A 21,066-nucleotide genomic window follows, 5' to 3' on the forward strand; every position below is an offset into this window, starting at 1 on the left:
CGAGTGGAGTTTCTTGGTTCTCAGAGAGGTGTTGATTCGATTTCGAGGAATATTTTTTATTTTTGGAATTTGCTAGGTTTTTTTCTCTTTTGCTCTTCTTTTTTGGGATTTTAATTCTTGGTTTTTTCTTCTTCTTTTTCTTTTTTTTTTTTTGGAAAAAGAGAGTTTCTTATGGGATTGAATAAAAGGGGGACGAGTGAAGTTTCTCAGAGAGGTGTTGATTCGATTTCGAGGAATATTTATTTTTGGAATTTGCGGGTTTTTTCTCTTTTGCTCTTCTTCTTCTTTTTTTTTTTGGATTTTAATTCTTGGCTCTTTCTTCTTTTTCTTTTTTTTTTTTTTTTGAAAAGAGGAAGTTTTAGAATGTTTGGAGATGTTGAATAAAAGGGGGACGAGTGAAGTTTCTTGGTTCTCAGAGAGGTGTTGATTCGATTTCGAGGAATATTTTTTATTTTTGAAATTTGCTAGGTTTTTTTCTCTTTTGCTCTTCTTCTTTTTTTGGGATTTTAATTCTTGGTTTTTTCTTCTTCTTTTTCTTTTTTTTTTTTGGAAAAAAAGAATTTCTTAAGGGATTGAATAAAAGGAGGACGACGAGAAGTTTCTTGGTTCTAAAAGAGATGTTGATTCGGTTTGGGAGAATATTTTTAATTTATTTTTCTTTTGCTGTTCTCTTTTCTTTTGAAAAAAGAGAGTTTCTCAAGGGATTGAATAAAAGGGGGACGAGCGAAGTTTCTTGGTTCTAAAAGAGATGTTGATTCGGTTTGAAAGAATATTTTTAATTTTTTTTTTCACCTTTTTTCTTTTGCTCTTCTTCTTTTTTTTGGATTTTAATTCTTAATTTCTTCTTCTTCTTCTTCTTCTTCTTTTTGAAAAAAGGGATGTGTTTTAGGATGTGTTTGGGGATTGAAAAAAGGGGGAACGAAAGTGGAGTTTTGTTGATTCTAAAAGAGATGTTGATTCGTTAATTTTTATGAGACAACGAGAGTTTTTAATATGTTTGGATAACAAAATAGCAGAGTTTAAGGCGAGTTTGGAATTTTTATCTTTTTGAAAAAGGGGCTTTTTAGAATGTTTTAAGGGGATCGAATAGTAGAAGGTAAATAAATAGAGTCGCTCGTTATAGAGACGCGAAGTTAAACACATTTTTTTGAAATTCTGTTAGATTTACAAATAAAAGAGTAGCACAATTTTTACACTCATTCGTTGAAGAATTTAACGAGTTAAAAATTGCAAATTTATTTCACCACGTGCGTCGTAGTTATTTCGATAATGGCGCTCGATATCTGACCGATCGAGGCCCCGATGACCGCGCCATTATCCCACGGTGTTGATTATTTATGAAATGAGCTCAAGGCGCACACGAAGCTCGTTCGTGCAGAAACTTACAGTGTCCACGAAATTTCGTGGCTCGTCGGAGTTCACGCGACCGATCGGGAATTATTTAGAGCAGCCTCCCTGCTCTCTTATCAGCCAATAACACACGACAGGTTAATTACCTTTTGCTCGATCTCTCAATCTTTATCGGGATAAATCGGGAAACAGGGCCGATTAGAAAACAGTGGGAATTCGGGATCGACTTTGAACCGACTTATCGGCCGAAAAATCGACAACAATTCTCATCTTTTTGGTAACAAAATCGTGCGCCAGTATAACTTGGAAGATTTTTGAAAAAAAATGCGTGTTTGAAAATCGAGTACAAATTTCCATAATTTCTTAAATATCGTTGAATGTAGAGTTGAAATAAATTGAGTTATACTTAGAAATCGAATTTCTTTAAATATCAAAACGTATTAATTCATAAATAAAATATTTAATTATTTGAATTAAGATTGATTTGGATTAGATTTGAAAGTCGAAGAAAAAAAAAAAAAAGAAACTTCTTCCTTTTTCTTTTTTACCTTTAGCACAATGTAATTGGGTCACGTGTTAGATTTAGATTTAGACATGAAAAATTGAATAAAAAATCTCCCATTTTCTTAGAAACCGTATCAAGATGTACGATATTTTTGATACACCTTTGGAAGAAGAAGATATACTTACACATTAAATGGGCATAAGAAACATAAAAAATTTGGCCGGAAGTTAAGTGGTCTCGTTAATTTATCGATCAAGAATCACGCGATGCGGCTGAAATTCGTGACGTGATTTATAAGCGGAACGAACGACTCGGGCGCAGGAAGTTTTCAGACAAATCACGCCGGCCAACCATTCACGACACATTTGCATGTGCTTATTTTGTCAATAAACCGTGCTTTTTCGTTCTCTCGACTAATAAAAAAAAAAAAAAAAAAAAAAAAAAAAAATTGTATTCCAAGAGTTGGGAAGAGTCTTGTTCAAACAAGTGCTCAATCGCAATTTGTTCATAAAAATATTTCTTCTTCTGGACATCAAAACTTATTTAAAAAAAAAAAAAAAAAAAAATCACAAAATATACAGATAAGGGAGATGTACCCACCACGATTACATTAAAACCACGAGAATCAGTTTAGAGGAATGAATATTATGTTTGTTGTAGTATCCTTGGAAAATGTATCATCTCTGGCATTTTTTTTATTCAATCATCTCCATCCAAGAAAAATAAATTACATCCCGACCCTAGATTCCTTAAAAATGATTTATTGAATAAATATTTGAAAAGATGCATGTTTTAAAATATTTCAAAATATATCGAAAAAAAATAGTGAGATAATCGACGAGATAAACTTTCATACCGATTCTACGTAAAAATTAAACGACATTTTTTACAATTTAACAGAACTAAATAGATATAGCATAAACTGAAAACGTTAAACGAGACGTACTCTAAAAAAAAAAAAAAAAAAAAGGCTTGCGAGACTATTACAATAAACCGTGTAGATGTATCAAACTTGTATCATTTTCGTTATCTAATTAACGTTGTCGTTATTGCCGCTGCTAAGTGTGCTGGGGTCAAAAATGACTCACGCCATCTGATCGCGAGGATTAATCGGTACGTGGTTATATTTATCTTGGCGAACGATTCGAGGCAAGAACATTTGCACAGGGTGTTCGAAAAAACGATCTCGAATCGGGGATTGTTGTTGTATGACGTGGAAAATATTGAGAAATCGTCCATCGATCCGGTCATAATTATAACGGTCAACTTTGTTGGAGCAACCTTGAAGAAATCTGATAAATCGATTCTGGCGCTGTTCCAACCATAACAGGTGATCGAATCATCCCGAACTGGATATAAACTGGATATAAACCAAACATATAATGTTTTATTGGTGTAAACTGTTAGGTAATTTCTTTGGAATTCGTTCGTAATATAATGTCGCAACAATTTTAAAATATTTTCATTGATGATAAAAAAATAGAGAGCATTGGAGGAAGCGGTGAATAGCGAGAAATTGAGCACAAAAATTTCTCCATTCACGGGAGATAAAATTTGGTTCAAGCATAAAAATGGAAGAATTAATTTTTAATTTGTTTTTCTCTCTCGTGCTCGACGAAATCGAAAAGAAAAATTAATGGAGATCGGAGAATTTTTCATTTATTAGGCGTTGTTTCACGATTAAGAATAATTTATCGATCTATCAAATGTATGTATATATGTATAATATTGGAGAAATTGTTGGATTTGAAATTCGTAAAATATCGATAATTGCGTTCAGTTTTACGATCACCTTTTGATGTTGAGTTGACGTTGATGTATTATGTTCCTGCTAAGTATCGGTATATCACACACGGTCATTATCTAACTATCTGAGAGGATAATCCTGCAGATATGGTCTACAAACAACGGCAGTACTCTATAGGAGGGTTGAGTTTTATCTGGAAATTATCTTCGAAATTATGATTTTAAAAGAATATTATTACGTATGATAATTACGTGTAATAAGAAACGGACAAAAAAATTGATGTTTTAAAAAGAATTTATTTGGTTCTACGCAGATCCTTCTTACTTTTTAATAAATTAAAAAAAAAAAAAAAAAAAAGAAAAGGAAAATATTCTCAAGAACAAGACATTTACAAAATCTTGATTCGACGAAATTACATTCCGATTTCTAAATTCGACTCAATCCATTAAACACGACGAATATATGGCGTCATCCTCGATAACATATAAATCTCGAAAAATGAGAGAGAGAGAGAGAGAGAGAGAGAGANGAGAGAGAGAGAGAGAGAGAGAGAGAGAGAGAGAGAGAGAGAGAGAGAGAGGGGCTATTACCTATCTCTACACTTCGTTTATCCAATAGAAAATTTTAAAAAAAGGATATTAAATTACAGAATTTCCCCGTATACGGTAATCAAACTTCAAACTCGAATCAATGAAACTCGGTGGCAAACTAAGGCTCAACACCCTCCTCACCCCTCCCCGGTATATATAACAAAGGGCAAAATATCGACGACGAGGTTGTAACTCGGTGTCACCAGGTGACATCCTTTTCGTAAGCCTAATAAATATCCCAGAACCCGCCACCATTTTCAACCGCCGCCGCCGCCGCCACCAGCGCTCATTATCGATTAAGGGGGAAAAAGCAAAGGCAACAACCGCTTACAAATTCATCCCGGCATGATGATGCAGCACCGGTTGCCGCATAGATGAGCTACGTCTTTTTTACACACACAGTATATATATATATATACACCACCAGGTGGAGAGGACGCAGCTGAATAATGTCCTGGGACAGCAGGGGTTGACGTTTGTCGTGGCGGTGCCTAGCGTGCCGTCGTTCCACCTACCAGCCTAACGTAAGCCTTTCCCCCCCTCCACGTTCCGCTACACCGAAGCCTCGTTTTCCGGCTTCCAACCAACGCTGGGTTCATCCCAAGCCCACCAACGCTCATAATTGTCCCCGTCCGAGTTGGCATATCGCGGAAGCAGCCAGGGGGGAGCACGAAAGTGGTTATGCGCATTCCTATCCACTGTGGAGGATAGGTGGTGGTGGTGGTGGTGGTGAGTGAGTGAGAGGTGAGAGGTGGAGGGTCATCGATAGCGATGGCCTCAACGAGGATGAGAGGAACGCGATGATCAAGAAAGAAATCGGTTTGATATTCATAGGAGTGAAGTCGAGTGTTGTATTTTGCAAAAATGTTTGTTGTAAGTGGGGTAATGGTAGAGGATATAGAATAGAATTATTTTTATCCAAGCTTCTTTGGAGAGTTAAGTTAACTTAAGATCTATGGAGGATTGTAGGAGTAAGAAATTTTGAAAGGTTGAGATACAAAGAGATTATGGAGAGAGTAACAAGCTTTGAAAAATTATTCGAGAACGAGTGACTATTTAAGGAAGTTTTTAGGGGTATTTAGAGTATTGAAGTTTGAAAAACTTATTTTAAGGAGAGTTACTTGGGGTGCCAGGATTTAAAACTTAACTAAGTTCAAACTTAAGGGATGAGGGTTATTAGAGTATAGAGCTTTGAAAGTGAGATTTCAAAGAAGGTTACTAGAGTACCAAACTTTGGAAACTTGAATTAAGATTCATGAAGGATTACTTTTGGAGTACCAAAAATCTATGTTAAGATTACCAAGCTTTAAAAAGCCAAGTTAAGATCTAAGGAAAGTAACTAGAGTATCACCAACTTTGAAAATTTGAATCATTAGACTTCCTACATACTATACTAACTATAAAACTAATATTAAATTTATTATAAAAAAAAAAAAAAGATTCAAAGTATAAATGAAAATCCAAAAATTAAAATTTCGAAAAACCACTAACATGAATTCGAATGTACTTCGAAGATACGAGACGATATTCTGAAAAGATCACGATATGGAGAGGTCGAATACCCATCGCTAGTAATGAGAGGATAAGGTCGATGGTTTCACAACGGTTGAATACTTGAATATTGATTAAGCATGCACATCGCGATTACTGGAAGCAGTAAAAGCGCTGGGCTGCGTGTCTGCAGATATTTATAAGAAATGTTGCTTTATCCCTGTCTCTTTTTTCGTTCTACAACCAGGAAGAATGTCAAGCCGAAGATGTACAATCAGATCGGACCATGTTTCGTCTACAATCAAACTTTCGAGGATTTAACCTTAGGCTTATTGTTCTGTCGTGATCTGGCCTACTTTCTGGCCTCTCTCAAACGATGAATTTAATATCCTTTGTTGCGTTTCTAGACCTCGCATAGATGACGTACACTCTATTAGCCGAGAGTAATTCTGATCGAGAAACTTGACAAGATTCAGCCTTTCCCGACTTACCCACTTGTAAATGGCAATTGATACTAGAGGTTTATACTTTGATTTAATCTGAAATTTGTTAGAATAATATAAATAGAGAATTAGTTTGAGAACAACAGTTGTAAATTGTTGCTTCTTCTAATTTTTTTTTTTTTCTATTTCTCTTATCTATTTCTTTTCTATTTCTCTTATCTTTATTCCCCTTAATTTTTCCCCTTTTTTTTCTCACTTATCAAATGAATATTATTTAGATGAAAATTTAATTACACAAATAAATAGATAATAGAATGATCCATTTTATATATATACGAAAATATTTTCATAACTTCGTGATAAAAAATAGCCTATCGTAAAAATGATCGACAACTTTATGATTCAATCTAGAATCACTAATTTTTATAACAGACTTGGTGACACGCCATGCTTACAAAAAATTCGCGTTCCAGCATCACGTGACCGACTTCCGTGACCGTTGACATAATCATCCGCCTCTCAACGGCGAAAAAAACGCGGTAAAACAGAGCGGAAGGGGAAAAGCCCTCGAGTTTTGAATATTCAGTAGGTATATTCTGGTAGACTTCCACCTGACCTTTTTTTCGTGGGAAAAATCGACGTTCTGGCTTGTCTTTCGCGTTGTTTCATGTCTCCGATTTTTTGACGACCAGCAATATTACTCATAATTATTACTGATCAAATAAAAACAAAGATATCCAAGATAAATCTGATACGTGGTTAGAAATCTCGATTTAATGCATCGATAAAACAGTTTTACAGTCCACGGACGAAACGAGTTAAATAATTTATCGACAGAGCAGATCAGTCGATAATTAAGTCTTCGAAGGTAAGATATACGGTCGGTAAAAACGAAAAGTAGATATCTATATTTTTCCTCAATGATAAGTAACGTGTTTTAACAATGCAATTTAACAATCGATTTTGTTTTTTTTTTTAAATTTGAAATAACAATCGACTGTTGTAAGTTGGGAATGTTTGTCACGACTTTTACATACGAAAAATAAAGTTTTTAATAATAGAAAAAAATAACTTACCAGGATAGCTGCAGTCATGTTCGTCACTCCCATCATCACATTCTTTTATGAAATTACATCGATGCGATGCGAGTATACACCTAGATACGTCGCAGGCGAATTCTCCAGGATTGCATCCTATAAAATCAATCAATTCGTAACTTTCTAATCATCAAAATTATTAACTTTTTTTGAAAATAAAAAATATGAAGAAAAAAAAAAAGATTTAACGTATAATAAAAGTTCAATTTTATATACAATTCTATGTACAAAAATGTAATTGTGAGCAAGCATTATGTAACTGTGAGCATTAGACAACCTATACCTGGATGGGGACAACCAACTTCATCATCGCCATCATCGCAGTCCTTGACGCCGTCACATTTCTGTACAGAGCATATGTAACGACTTTCATCGCTGCAACGAACAGTGTCATCGGCGCGACATTTGCTTAATTTTACTCCTTCAATATCTTCCTCCTTTTTAATTTCCTTAGTTACTTCTTCATAAAATTCTGTGATATTCTCGCTGACATCTATTGTTTCGATGATTAGGACAGTCGGAAGTAGCGTAATATCGAAGCGAAGATTAGCAGGATGAATATAAATTATAAACATAAAGAGAGAAAATAAATATATATGAAAAGAATATCATGACAATAATAGAGTTTATGTAATTGTAAAATTAAAATTGCAAAATTAAAATTGTAAAATTAAAATACGTAATCATTCTATCCTTTTGATAAAAGATTGATAAAAAAAAAAGAAGAAAAACATGCAATAAAATTAATTACAAATGAATATATAATAATACAAGTGATCAATATGATGTAATATTGTACACTATTAGAAATATACAATTGTATACATATTTACAGATGTCAGATGATTTGATTTTGAATTTTGATCTACTATTACTTACGTGTCGTTGTTTCAGGACAACCTTCTTCGTCAGAACCATCCTTACAGTTAGGAATCCCATTGCATCGCCATTCGAGCAGCACGCATGTACCATCTTTACACCTTATCTCGGTCGATTGGTCACATTCCGGTTCCTCTATCTCTTCTCCAACTAATTGTGTGTGTATCGTACGTGTATGGGTGTATATATGGAATCACCGAATGGATAAAATAATGCAACAAAAAAATATCAAAAAAGAAAAGATAAACGAAAATTCGAACATAATGGAGAAAAATAAAATCTGATCGTAAACACTATCAAAGCGAGAAGTAGTACTTTACATGCAGATCAAGAGTATGAAAAAAGGGCTGATCGATTCTTCCAAATTCATGTACTTCCAAATAATCATCCATCTTATTTTAAGAAGATTCTTCCGTTCCAGATAATCGATTTACAGATGATATAAGAGAATTCGAAGTCTTCGAGGAGGAATCGATCATTTCCACGTCACTCGAATAATTTCAACTTGCCTTGGAATACTCTAAACGAGAATTCTTCTGGTCGAACTTGGACGTTGCCCAACGAATGCAAGTGCAGCTGTTGCTCTATGACGTTTCGTACTTCCATCTCATCCGTGAACGTCGAACCGATGTCTAGGGTAACTTGTGACGTAAAGCTGTCGGATGTTGGCCTGAACAATAAAAAGAAATCGTTATCGTTCCATAAATACCTGCTATGTTGAATCATTTCGATTCAGCATATCAATATATATTCTCCGTTTTCAAAAAAGACTGGTACTTTTTTTCGGAATATTATCTTCTAAATGTATAATTATATTGTACTCACGAAATTTTAATAACGTTGGCATGATGATTTTCATTAGGAATATAACGATTCAACAACTCTTCCAAAGGTTGAGTTAGGTTGCCACTTAGCTCCTTGTACTCTCTGCTATTCCTATCCACATACTCTCTTCTGAACGGTTCTCCAACTATCAAAGTTATTCTATAATACTCTGCAAAATCATAGCCAGAAGTTAGCAAAAATTCGAATTAGAGAAATGACAATGAAATACTAGTTGTTTACTTCTCTCTTCTCTGATTGGTACAAAACTGTGCAACCGCGTATCATCAGCACTGCCTTCCATTTCTCCAGATCCAGCAAGATCTTCGTCGTCGGTGTTTCCAAAATTTGCTGATTCTCTTCGACCTTCAGCTGCATTTCCAACTTCATTGTCCTAATAACATCAATGATATTTGTTAAATATTAGTATTTATTTGTTGTTGGAATTGAAAATTTAGATTAGGTTAAATTAGATTAATGAAAACTGACCTCATCAGCTTCGACTTCGAATTCATCTGCAGTATCGTGGGCTGATTTTTCCAAATATTCGTCATCATTGGATTGAACGAGAGGATCGTTATCCAATTCATTGTCCGCGTTGTTTTTTCCAGGTTCTGTTAAAATACAGCGATTTCAACGATAATACTAAAATTTATTGTTAAGGGATAACACAAATTATTTACTTTCAGTAGAAGTAGATGTAGTTGGACTGAAAAAATCTAAAAATCCTCTTCTTAACCTGTGAAGTATGGAGTCTTGTTGGCGTGTCTCGATCAAAGGTATCTCGTCTAAAGATTGCTTGCCATCTTGATCAAATACTAGGTCGTCATTCTGCGAAAAAAGGAACTTACATATAATATCATTCTTCTTAACTTTAGCAAGCATCCATAGAGATGGGCTCCAATAATTTTTTAATTAATGTGACAAACATCATTCTTTAATCTTTAGAGGTAATTATAAATTATTAGATTTGTTTGAAAAACAAAGTACATTAGTAATATAAGAATGTCCTGACGAAAATAGATAGAAAATTAAAAAATTGATAAACAAAAATTAATTAAAATTTATTTAAAAAAGAAACAAAACTATATTTCCGTCAAAATTAAACTATATATAATTTAATGAACAAATCTCAATCGAACACTTTTTAGCATCATTTTTAGAATCATCTTTTCTCTGAACATCCAATATATATGAATTACACATCATGAATATCTTTATAAATATTTATAAGATATCTTACGCAAAATGTCTCATGTCAAAGTACCTTTCCAGTTCTTTAAATATTAAAAGATTGAAAAGAAAACGACATTATGAATAAACAACGATATTTTAAAGAAAACAGACGTTACAAACGAGAACATTTGGTGTAGTCAACGTACAAGTCAAATCTATCGAGTATATCTCGAATATCGACTATATCTCGAATATCGACTATATCTCGAATATCGATGTATCGCGTAGTGTGCTCACGTGCGACTCATAAAGAACCAATTCTCACCTAAACACGCGATATAAATTCAGGATCGGCCGCCCATTCGACCGGCCGTGATTCGGTCAGGATTCGACATCGTGGGTCAACGACGTCTCTTCTCCTCAAGGAACAACACGATACACGTATACACATATAGAGCGAGAAAAAAGAAAGAGAGAGCATTGGTTGGTCGAGATAAAGTATCGTTACGCGAGAAAACGACTGACGAGCTTATGCAACTCGGCACCCGTGTCGATATTACGACTACGAGGCGAATAACAAACCCAATGTTTCCCACGAATCTATACGTGACGAATCAAATGTTAATCTTCCAATGTACGTAAGATTTCTTTTCTTTGATACTTTTGCATTTGAAAAGGTTTCATGTTTTGAACTATATTGAATGTATCAGAATTTCTTTCTTTGGATACTTTATTTAAAAAAACTAGATTTTTTTGAATATTTTTTGTTCGATCTTCCATTTTTCTAAAATGATTTTTTATTTTTATTGAAACAAATTTGTAAATATTTCATTTAATGGTTTTTTTTTTAAAGTATCCTTTATTTTTTATATCTTTTTATATTTCAGTTTTATGGGATATTTGATTGTTGAATTTATAATTTAAAAAATATTGGAAAATGTAAGAATAAATTTGAAATATCATTTAATTACAAATTTCAAGAATCCATTATGGTATATTAATGACAAATAAGAATCCTATCTACTAGATTCACCAGAATTATTATAGAGAATCATACAATCCCTTGCTGTTTCCATGTTTAGAACATGATGACTTGGAATTTATATTTAGGATAAAAACGAGCACTTGCGAGAAAATAAAAATTAGAGAAACATCTGGAGACAATTATCAAGACAACTCATGTTAGGAATCGAAAAATTGATTGAAAATAAAATAATTTCATATCTACCTTTAAAGTTTTTGAGAATTATTCTAATTTTATTAATCCAAATTCTAATTCCTTTATACATAAAAAAAATCTAAATCATATAAGATTATATTTAAACATTCGTAATTTTTCAGGTAATAATTTCCAAAAATTAAAATTCATTCCTTAAAAAATTTCTTCAATTCATTTCAAAAATAATACAGCTTTTTTTTTTAATTATCTCACATTTTATCGATCCCATTAACAAATACTCAACAAATACTCAATATAATTCGCGTACTAACCTCACTGCCATTCTCTTAACATCGTGGCGCGACAACACGTGGCATCCGTTTTGTGGCGCCCAATCAGTGTTGAAAAGCATGATCCAGCAAAAACCAGCCATCTGGCGGATCTTGCTAATCGCGATTAATATCTCGGGTGTCGCGTTTCCTTGCGAACGAGATGATGTTTGACCACGTGACCGGAAGCGCATACGCCACTTCCTGCTTATAAACGATATCAAACTGATTTCTAATCGATTTCCAATGCTTTCATTTAGTGCTAAAATGATGATACGAAATAATAAGGAAAAATAAGAAGGAATATTATTCATAAACGGCGAGACCGTTTATGATACATTTATTTTTTAACATACGAAAGGAAATGAAACTTTGAGGTTCATTTAAACAAAATTACCTAGGTTAAGGATTTCACTTCCGCGTGCAAAATGGTACACGCGTGGGTAGGAGGATCGACGTAACATTACGTAACTGAGAACAAAAAATTTCATAGAGGATAATGACACGAATGTCGACTCATTAATTCTCCAGTTAAAATTAGTTTCAAGCTTCAACGATTTGCAATTTTCTGGTGAAAGAATGGTTTATTTTTGTAAATGATTGATGAATAGCTGGTAATATGTAATGAAACGTGGATCGTTTCGATCGATTCCATAGAATTGATAAGACCGAATCGTAAAAGATATATTATTAGTATTATTAGAGATAGATAAGCTGCGAGATATATTATCTGCCTTTTGCCAATCCACATATCTGGAACACGTAAGACTTGTCTTAGAGAAAATGAACATTTTTTCGTTACGTATTAACTTTTCTTACAAGGCTGACAAAATTTATTTAATGGAATTTATGAGATTACTAGATCGTGGAAATTTAGATAAGAAGATATCGGGAAATGTTTGTTCATGATCAATGATAATGCAAAATCATATGTTTAACAATTAAGATTTACTGTTCCCTGTTATCTCGTTCTAATATCAATGGCAAAAAAATTTTACACAAAGAAAATTAAAAGACTTACTTGAGGTAACTGAAACAATTTTTTCATGCAGTTTCTTCAACATTCTGCTTGAATGAAGAAAAACTTTAAATAAACAATTATATTCTTTCGTTTAAATTTGTCGTGAAATTTTGTTTTGAGGTTATATCATTTGGCTCTCTTTCTTTTTTTTTTTTAAATATGAACAGATATAAATATTGGTTCATTTTATACATGTAATTTATAAGAATGAAAAAATAGAATGGTTGAATTTTATCAAAATTTGTGAAGATAACTCGTGATCATATTAAAGATTTTACTGTTAGAGATATTGATATTAAAGACAAATTTCGTCAGTTATGTTATTTGGCTTTTTTCTTTCTCTCTTTTTGAAATATCAATCGAAATAAATATTCGATTCACTATACAAATGTAAATAGTAAGAATGAAAAAGTGGAAAAAGATGAATGGAATTTTGTCAAGACTTGTGAAGATAACTCGTGGCCATATTAAAAACAATACTGATGTTAAAGAAACTTTGTCAGTTGAGGTTATATTGAGTCATTTGGCGCCCTCTTCTCTTCTCTCTTTTTGACCAATGAATATCAATATATGTAAATGATAAAAGTGGAAAAAAAATCTGGTTAAGCTTTGTCAAGATTTGTGAAAATAACTTGTTACCATATTAGAAATGATATTAAAAATTTATATGTGAAAAAAAAGAGTTATTTGGACAGAGTATTTAAAATTATTGTATAAATGAAGAGATCACCCAAGATTTTACGACGTACTTGAATTCCTACGATCCAATTCCAATTAAATAAATTTAATCATCTAATTAGGACTTTCTTTTGTTAAACTATTTAATCTAAAGAAGAAAGAAAGGAAAAGAGAAATATGTAAGTACCATCTATTTTCAAAAATTTAGTCAAAAAATCGAAGAAAATGAAGTTAGGTCGATTAAGACTCGTTTCCATGAGAGCAAAGAAGGTAGGAGACAAAACTTTGTTATTCCAGCCAAGTTTTACACGGGATTCCCGAGCTAAGTCCACTCTATGATCCTTTCACGACAACTACGTGCTCATACTTCGACAAAACACGGGCTCCTCACGCTGTCCGAAATCCTTAAAATGCATGGGAAATACGTGTCGGCGCAGTTTAAGTGGCCAACGGGAAATTCGTCCTCGAAACTTCCATTGTGGCGAATATCGAACCGCTTCGATCAACTTGTCAATATCCTTGATCAATTTTCTTGCATTTTTCTGTTATCTTCTAATCAGCTGATCAGTTGTGAACGTTTACGTATTTTATAATCTAATAATATTAAATTCTATTGTATTAAATAGCAATAGACAAACATTCTTAATAGTAATAACGATTATGAATATTATCTTATTTTTTTTTTTGAATATTTGTTTTATTGAATAAAATAAAAATTCAATTCTAATTTCGTATTAAAATATTCTCAATCATTTACATATTATTCAAATATATACAATATACAAAGATTAATTATAAATTAAACGAAATTATGAGACGAATTTCGAAAAACATCCAAATTTCAAGATTTCGAGAAAAAAGAAAAATATTGCAAAAACAGGTCGATCAACAAGATACATGAAAGACAGAAGAGGGAGATACAGATAAACGGGGTCGTTAAACCTGGTGCAAAAATGAGTCCAGACCGATGACTCACCGGAGAACTGGTCCCGAAAAAAATAAGTGAGCGCGTCTGCATATCGTTAAACCAATGCCGTGCAGTTTGCACGCACGTGTTGATTGCATAACGCGAGAACACTGTCTCTGATTCGATTCACCACTCGAAATTTCTGACTTTGAAATAGAAATAGTAATATAGATTTTTTGATTTTGATTACTTCTTTTCTAAATATATATATCGAAGATGAAAAATAATAGATATTGGAAAAATAATCAAACGATAATTTTAACATGAGTTTAATTGTGAGGTTAAACGATATTGGACAATATTTGGTAATTATAAATAATTCATTCTTTTAAGCAAGCCTTGTCAAGTCAAATGATATAATTTTGTTATTTCGAATATGGATTCAGAAGTTGAATCTTGAAGTTCTAGATCTTTTGGTTACTTTTGGACCATTGGATTTTAAATTAAATTTTATTGACTTTTAAAATATTTTTGATATTTCAGATTTTTTTTTACAAATTCTTCTAATCTTTAAATTCTTAGATATTTAAATTTCTGGATTCTTTGAATTAAAATTTAATGCCAAATTCAAACTTTGAAGCACTTTCATTTATACTTATTTATCCTTTCATCTATATCTATTCACTTGATACACTCGTTTACACTTCGTTTCAAGCTAAACATAAAAGGTACATACTACACATCATACAGAAAAATCCTCTTTGATCGTCAGGATCACTATGTTCCAATCGCTCTTTCTTCTTTTCTCTCAAAGGTCAAGATTCAACACGTATGGAGGAGTAAGAAATCCTCCAATTTAAGGGACTTTCAGGGGCTTCAACTTAACGAAAATATACGCGCTAGCGAGCTAGATGGCGCTGCAGTCAAGTACACCTTTCTCGAAGGGAGAAGGGCTACGAGGCCGATCGTCTTTTGTCTTAAGCCGCTCTATATTAATGTGAAGAACATGCCATGTCGAAGCAGGTTGCCGTGGGAGGATGGCCGTGGACGGTTAGGCGTGGAAAAGAGGGCTGTCAGCACGTAGAATACTAAACAGCAGCGAACCTGGGGCTGCATAGGTGGCGCTAGTCTCATTCGACCAAGCCTTTGCATTTTAACTGCCTTTCAAGCTCGAGAAAAGACCTCGTGCAGATCTTTGGCAGACAGTAACTTTGGATAGCTACTCTGTACATGTGTTTGTTGCGAAAGAAAGAGAATTATGATCTCTTGAAAGAAGATACATAGTGTCAGATGTTGAGGTTAGTAACATTCATAACATAATTAGCCTTTGAATAATATTTGAATTGAATTTCGATTTCTTAAATAAGTTATGAATTATGAAAGCTATGGAATGATACATCGTGATATTTAGAAATTTATATAAATTTGCATTTTTAAGAGTATTATCACGCACTTAGGTTAGATTCTCTAACAGTCATTATACATTATACAAATATTAATACTTTTGATCAACTTTAGAAGTTCTTCAATCTTTACAAATATGAAAATTTCCATTGAGTTGATAAAAATCTGTATTAGCAAGATAAAATGCAAGCTTTAATCAACTGTTACACTGTTATGTTTTTATTTTTAGAATCGAATTTTCAAGATTTTTTTCATAATAATAATTTAATTAATTTAAAATTTTTTTGTATAATAATCTAGTTAAATCTATTTTTGCGACATCTTCTTAATCTTTCTCTTCAAAAAAAATTCTATTATTCTATATATAATTCTATTATCGAGAATAAAAGAATCCTAACCTCAAATTTCTCGTTTACGATTGAATCAACTTGTGTCACGTGTTGATTCTCATGCCGTAAACCGAACAAGGGGACGCGATAAGATCGAAAAAAAGAAACTAGAGATCATCTTATACGAACTTTCATATCTCCTAAAATGTGAAAAAGACGAATGCTACGGGCAATCCTCTTGGAAGGGTGAAATTGCGGAAATCACACATTTCGACTTTCCGACAGAAACGTTCCAACCCTCGGGCTACGATCACTCACGCGTCGAAAACGTTCGAAAAACTGAACTATACTATCGTGAAAGAATTAAAGAGAATGAAGAAAAAAAAAGAAAAAAAAAAATAATAGATACACTGTCGATACAGAATTTCAAACGAGCTTACTTCCTTCATTGACTCTTTTCATTCAACGTGAAGATCAACGTGAAATTGGAGATAATCATTGAATTAATTTCACAAAATGCCGATAAAATGATATTCTCTTTAGGTTAGGTTTAACTGAAGTTTTTTCGATAGGAAGAAGTTGATATTATTTGATTATTTTAGATAATTATTATAGAAAATGTTTTAATATGTGTAGAAATTAATGATTTTTATTCTAATAAAAATATCATATAATATAATGATATCTTAAAAAAAATAATTACTTTTTATTAATTTAGGAGCAGAAGTATTACAAGATTTGATACATCAATGGATTTAATATTTATGATCTAAAAAAAAGTGTGCTATTGCGAAGTTAAAATTTTAATATTCCTTCATTGGTGTATATCTTTATTTATCTAAAAGAACTGAAGAAGAAAATATCAAAAAAGAAAAAATTATAATTTTAATGATAATTTCAATACAGGTATATTATTTAACTAACAATACACTTACATTTCATCAATCTAAAGATTCTTTGAAGAAGTCACAATATTATGATAGATTAAAACAAGATCTACAAGAATATAAGTATAATTACTTAGATTATCATTCAAGAGCACTTATCCTCATCAATAGTCTAAAGATTCTCTGAGTAAATTATCATCAAATAAAATTATCAAAAAAAAAAATTTGTTACAGAGATCTCTACTCAAAAAAATAATCATATTTTTAATGGCAAACACTAATATGGCTACTTAAACTATCACTCAAGAGCTCACTTATCCTCATCAACAACTTAAAATACTCTTTAAGAAAATTAAAAAGATCAAAAAAGAACTGGATTCAAAGATTGAACAAGATCTTTAAAAGTCTATCCAAAAAAATAATTACATCTTGAATGACAAAAAGTTACTAATAAAACTACTACTTAGGCTACTAAAGAGCTCATTTATCTTCATTAACAATTTTTTGAGGAGGTTACAATGCCCTGACACAAAGGCAAAACTCGATTCAAAGAGATCGAACAGGGTCTCTAAAGTGCTACACAGGTTTGTTTTTACAGCAAACAAGGGAGATAGTGTGCACGCCTTCTAAACATGCCGCTTAACCACAGCTTTATCCACCCTTCTCCTCGCCCCTGAATCTCAGGGCCAGGACTTCCTCCCTCTCCTATTTTCACCCAGTGTTCACCCCTCTGGATGTAACCTGAGACGGTTCGACAAATTACGAGGCTCACTTAACGGCTCGTGTTCCCTGTCATTGCATTCTGAATCCAGATTCCTTTGTCTTTTATAGTATTCTTGCAACCCTAAGTTCACTATTACGAAACTGTTACGTTCAACAAGATCGTTATTCATTGTCGATAATGTATTTCAACTGTTTGTATTCTCTATAGAATGAACAATGTAACATGATCACTTTCGTAATGTTTGAATCAAAATATCCTTTCCTTTTTTTTGTTAGGTAATATGATTTCGAAGGTCATTCAAATAATGATACTTTTTTTTTATGTATATTGAAAAAAAAAAAAAATATATAAAATGTATTAAATTATTAATGTGTTCTATAATATTTAAAAATTTTAAAAGTTATCACAGAAAAATTTTATGAAACGTTAATTAAAATGTAAAATAATCATTATTTTCAATCATTGATCAATATAAGATATCAATAAAGAAATCGATAATCAAAATATTATTCGAGAAATTTTAATTTCGGTACACATATCTTTCTTTTTTTATTTTCAATATCTTTAATTATAATTCTTCAACTATACTTCAATTATATCTTCAATTATAAAGTCATCTGACAGCGATAATCGTAAATCGACATGATGTTGAATAGAAAGTTTCATATGGCCTTCAAAAAATATGTTAATATCTTTTTTTTTTAGGAGACACAATAATTTTTAAATCTTAAATCGGAATTAATATCGGAGGAAGGCATTGAAGAACGACATCGGATGAAGCAATGATGAGTAAATACCAACGAATTCGGTTGGATAGCTCATTAATTTTCGATGAGAGTAGAGGAATCACATACGTGACATGCATGAACACATTTTTCACGCTTTTCTCCAAACACCAGGCGGTATTTTAATTCTCAATATTTTTTTGATACACGATTTTTATAACAATCAAATAAATTGTCACTTTTCTTCTTTTTATATTTAATTCATTATATAAGTCCATTTTTAAAAAGATCAAATAGATACAATGTATTATTTTTAAGAGTCTGTATATACACAAAGATCTGATAAGAATATGAATAGAATATTAAATGATAATATAATATATTAATATTCAGAGTCTATACCATGACGAATATAAAATATTTATTATTTGCAAATATAACTATGATGAATTTTTAATATTTTTTTCAATATCCGCTAGTATATTGAAATAAATAAAATAAAATCCATCATAAAATTTCTATATTGTTCTACAAACTTTTTTTATAAATTTTCCATAAATAAATTCAAATGAAACTAATTATATTCATCCACGGATCAAGAAACATTATTTTAGTTAGTTACTCATTCTAGTTAGTTCAATCGATTGATAATCAATCTTCCGTAATCTTCTCATCAAAATTATCAAGAATTCTTGTCACTTCAAATCAATTGATAGAATCTAAAAATAGCAGATAATTCCTAGAGAATTCAAATTAGGAATAGAGATATCATTTTTTCCTGTTTTCACAGGTCTTTGAGAAAGTGTTTTCTTTGAAAAATTGAAAGAGGCAAACCTTGTCCACTGAAGGCTTTAATAATAAATTTAAGAATCTCCAAGAGAGTTAAATCTTTCGGTTCAACCCTTTGAAAACATTGATGTGTTAAAAGTGATTACCTGTATCGGCCATCGAGAAGAAAAACATTACACGCCAAGAGATCATCCTGATACGATTTACATGAAACGTTATGGATGTTATCTATAAGTCGTGATTTTGAACGTCCATTAACCTTAGGTGTTTAGAAAAGGTAAAAATATTAAGAATAATAGATAAGAATAATTTAAAAATATTCAGAATAAAAATAGAATATATATATATAAACAGCAATTTGATTGCAGTTCATTTGTGCTTGAACAAATCATTAAATTGAATCATTAAATTGTCATCCATAGTGGAAATGAAATTGATCAATTAAAAAGTTTGAAATTTTCTGAATAATTATTTAATTGATTTTAAAAATTTTAAGTTCATTTCTAAAAAGTGGTTTATTAATTTTTCTATATTCATTATTTTTTTTTTTTATATATTAATAAAAATATAAAAATCAAAATCTTTTTCTCGTTACAATAAATACAATTAATAAAATATTATTGGAATATACTATTGGAACTATAATCTAAATTTTTCTTATTAAAGAAACTAGCGTTAATGAAACACTATCTAAATCATTCTTTATAGCTCAATTCACAATTTAATTTTTTTTTCAGCGATAAATGATGGGAGAGCGGTTATGGCCTGATTTGGCGGAAAGGGAGGTGTATTTGTTCGGCGAGAGTAAACAATCCGTCTAGAGACCCATTTCCGCTTGATCGAAAATAGTCGCACGGAGAAAGGGTTGCGATGGAAAAGCACAATAATCGATTTTTTAGGTTTACAAGAGAGCAACAAGAATAATGAAAGAATATTATAAAAATAAGACACAATTAGCAAAGATTCTAATTTAAGAGAGACAGGATATAATGAAATCATAGGAAAACCAAAAAACCGCAAACATCTAAAAGGAAAAGTAAAATAATGATGAGGATAATCCACATCCTGTTGATATCGAATTTTGCCTTTATTTCAATTCAGAGTATCCGTTGGCCAAATTAGGACAATCTTGGATATCAAATATTTGTGACTAAAAGCCGAAAATATTCCGTCCTAAATATTCACAATTTAGGAATCACGTTAACCCGAAAAAAATTAGTTTTCCCTTTTGAAACACATGGTTAATAAGCCGACCAACCGTCCATGAAGAATATTCTTGGTGAAGTTGAATTCCATTTGCCGGAAGTCTGTCGGTTCCGCCACTCTTTTCATATAAAATCAGGCTTTTATTCCATCGAAAGCTGGAGAAAATGAAGAAAAAAGAGAAACGAAGCTGAACTTTCGCTGAAATCCGATAGCAACGTCAAAGACAATGTTTTTCATTCTTGAAACACGCACAATTACATCAGAAATATAATTATAATCGATTGCGTAATCTGATCATCCTCGAGTCGAATGCCAGTGCACGCATGACTCAAATCGTTTATTTTTGAGCGTTTTGATAAGAAAAATGTACAATAATGTTTTGGAAATCTCGTTCCTCTTAGCAGAACTCAGAAATTTTCAGTTTTATGTGATTTTTTGTTAGAATGTAAGATTGATTTGTAATAATCAAAGTAATAATCAAAAAAATTTTTTTATATATAGGATTTTTATAATAGAAAGAAAATTCTTTCTGAATTTTTAAATGAAAAAAGATTTATCAATTATAGCAAAAGAAGTACCAAGTTTTATTCATTGATATTTCTGCATTCTGTTTATTGAATAATTCTGATTCTGGTCAAAGATCAAAATTTGATCGAAATATTTATTACATTTTGATTAGATTTGTTAAAACTATAAAAGATAATAAAACTGAAAAAATTCTCTCGTCAATTATATCGAATAAGATACATAAACGTCTCATTGAAAACAATAAAAGAATAAATATTTCTAGATTCATATTCAAAAAATT

General features: G+C 31.7%; 1 protein-coding gene and 1 long non-coding RNA gene across 16 annotated transcripts in view; one reads left to right on the forward strand and one right to left on the reverse strand.

The window, feature by feature from the left end:
• Positions 1-21,066, reverse strand: part of LOC122717267 (basement membrane-specific heparan sulfate proteoglycan core protein-like) — a 154,580-nt gene that overhangs the window by 89,654 nt on the left and 43,860 nt on the right. For 14 of the 15 annotated variants that reach the window (XR_006347184.1, XM_043941168.1, XM_043941163.1 and 11 more), the window contains exons 2-9: positions 9,608-9,755; positions 9,414-9,538; positions 9,168-9,318; positions 8,928-9,096; positions 8,612-8,772; positions 8,103-8,252; positions 7,507-7,716; positions 7,203-7,319 (exon numbers count right to left, since the gene is read on the reverse strand). Coding sequence is in view for 13 of the 15 variants with exons in the window: in XM_043941168.1 (XP_043797103.1) it covers positions 7,203-7,319; positions 7,507-7,716; positions 8,103-8,252; positions 8,612-8,772; positions 8,928-9,096; positions 9,168-9,318; positions 9,414-9,538; positions 9,608-9,755 (1,231 nt within the window). In the remaining 2 variants the exon portion in view is untranslated. Of the gene's footprint in view, positions 1-6,005; positions 6,030-7,202; positions 7,320-7,506; positions 7,717-8,102; positions 8,253-8,611; positions 8,773-8,927; positions 9,097-9,167; positions 9,319-9,413; positions 9,539-9,607; positions 9,756-21,066 lie in introns of those variants that run through there. The other variant, XM_043941183.1, reaches the window with a different exon arrangement.
• Positions 10,421-20,363, forward strand: LOC122717270. Its single transcript, XR_006347185.1, has 5 exons — positions 10,421-10,734; positions 15,009-15,492; positions 18,244-18,440; positions 19,054-19,329; positions 19,790-20,363. It is a non-coding gene; the product is annotated as an uncharacterized LOC122717270 (long non-coding RNA).

Source organism: Apis laboriosa, unplaced genomic scaffold (genome assembly GCF_014066325.1).
Source record: "Apis laboriosa isolate Shangri-la unplaced genomic scaffold, ASM1406632v1 scaffold4_cov146, whole genome shotgun sequence".
In the NCBI taxonomy this organism is placed as follows: domain Eukaryota; kingdom Metazoa; phylum Arthropoda; class Insecta; order Hymenoptera; family Apidae; genus Apis; species Apis laboriosa.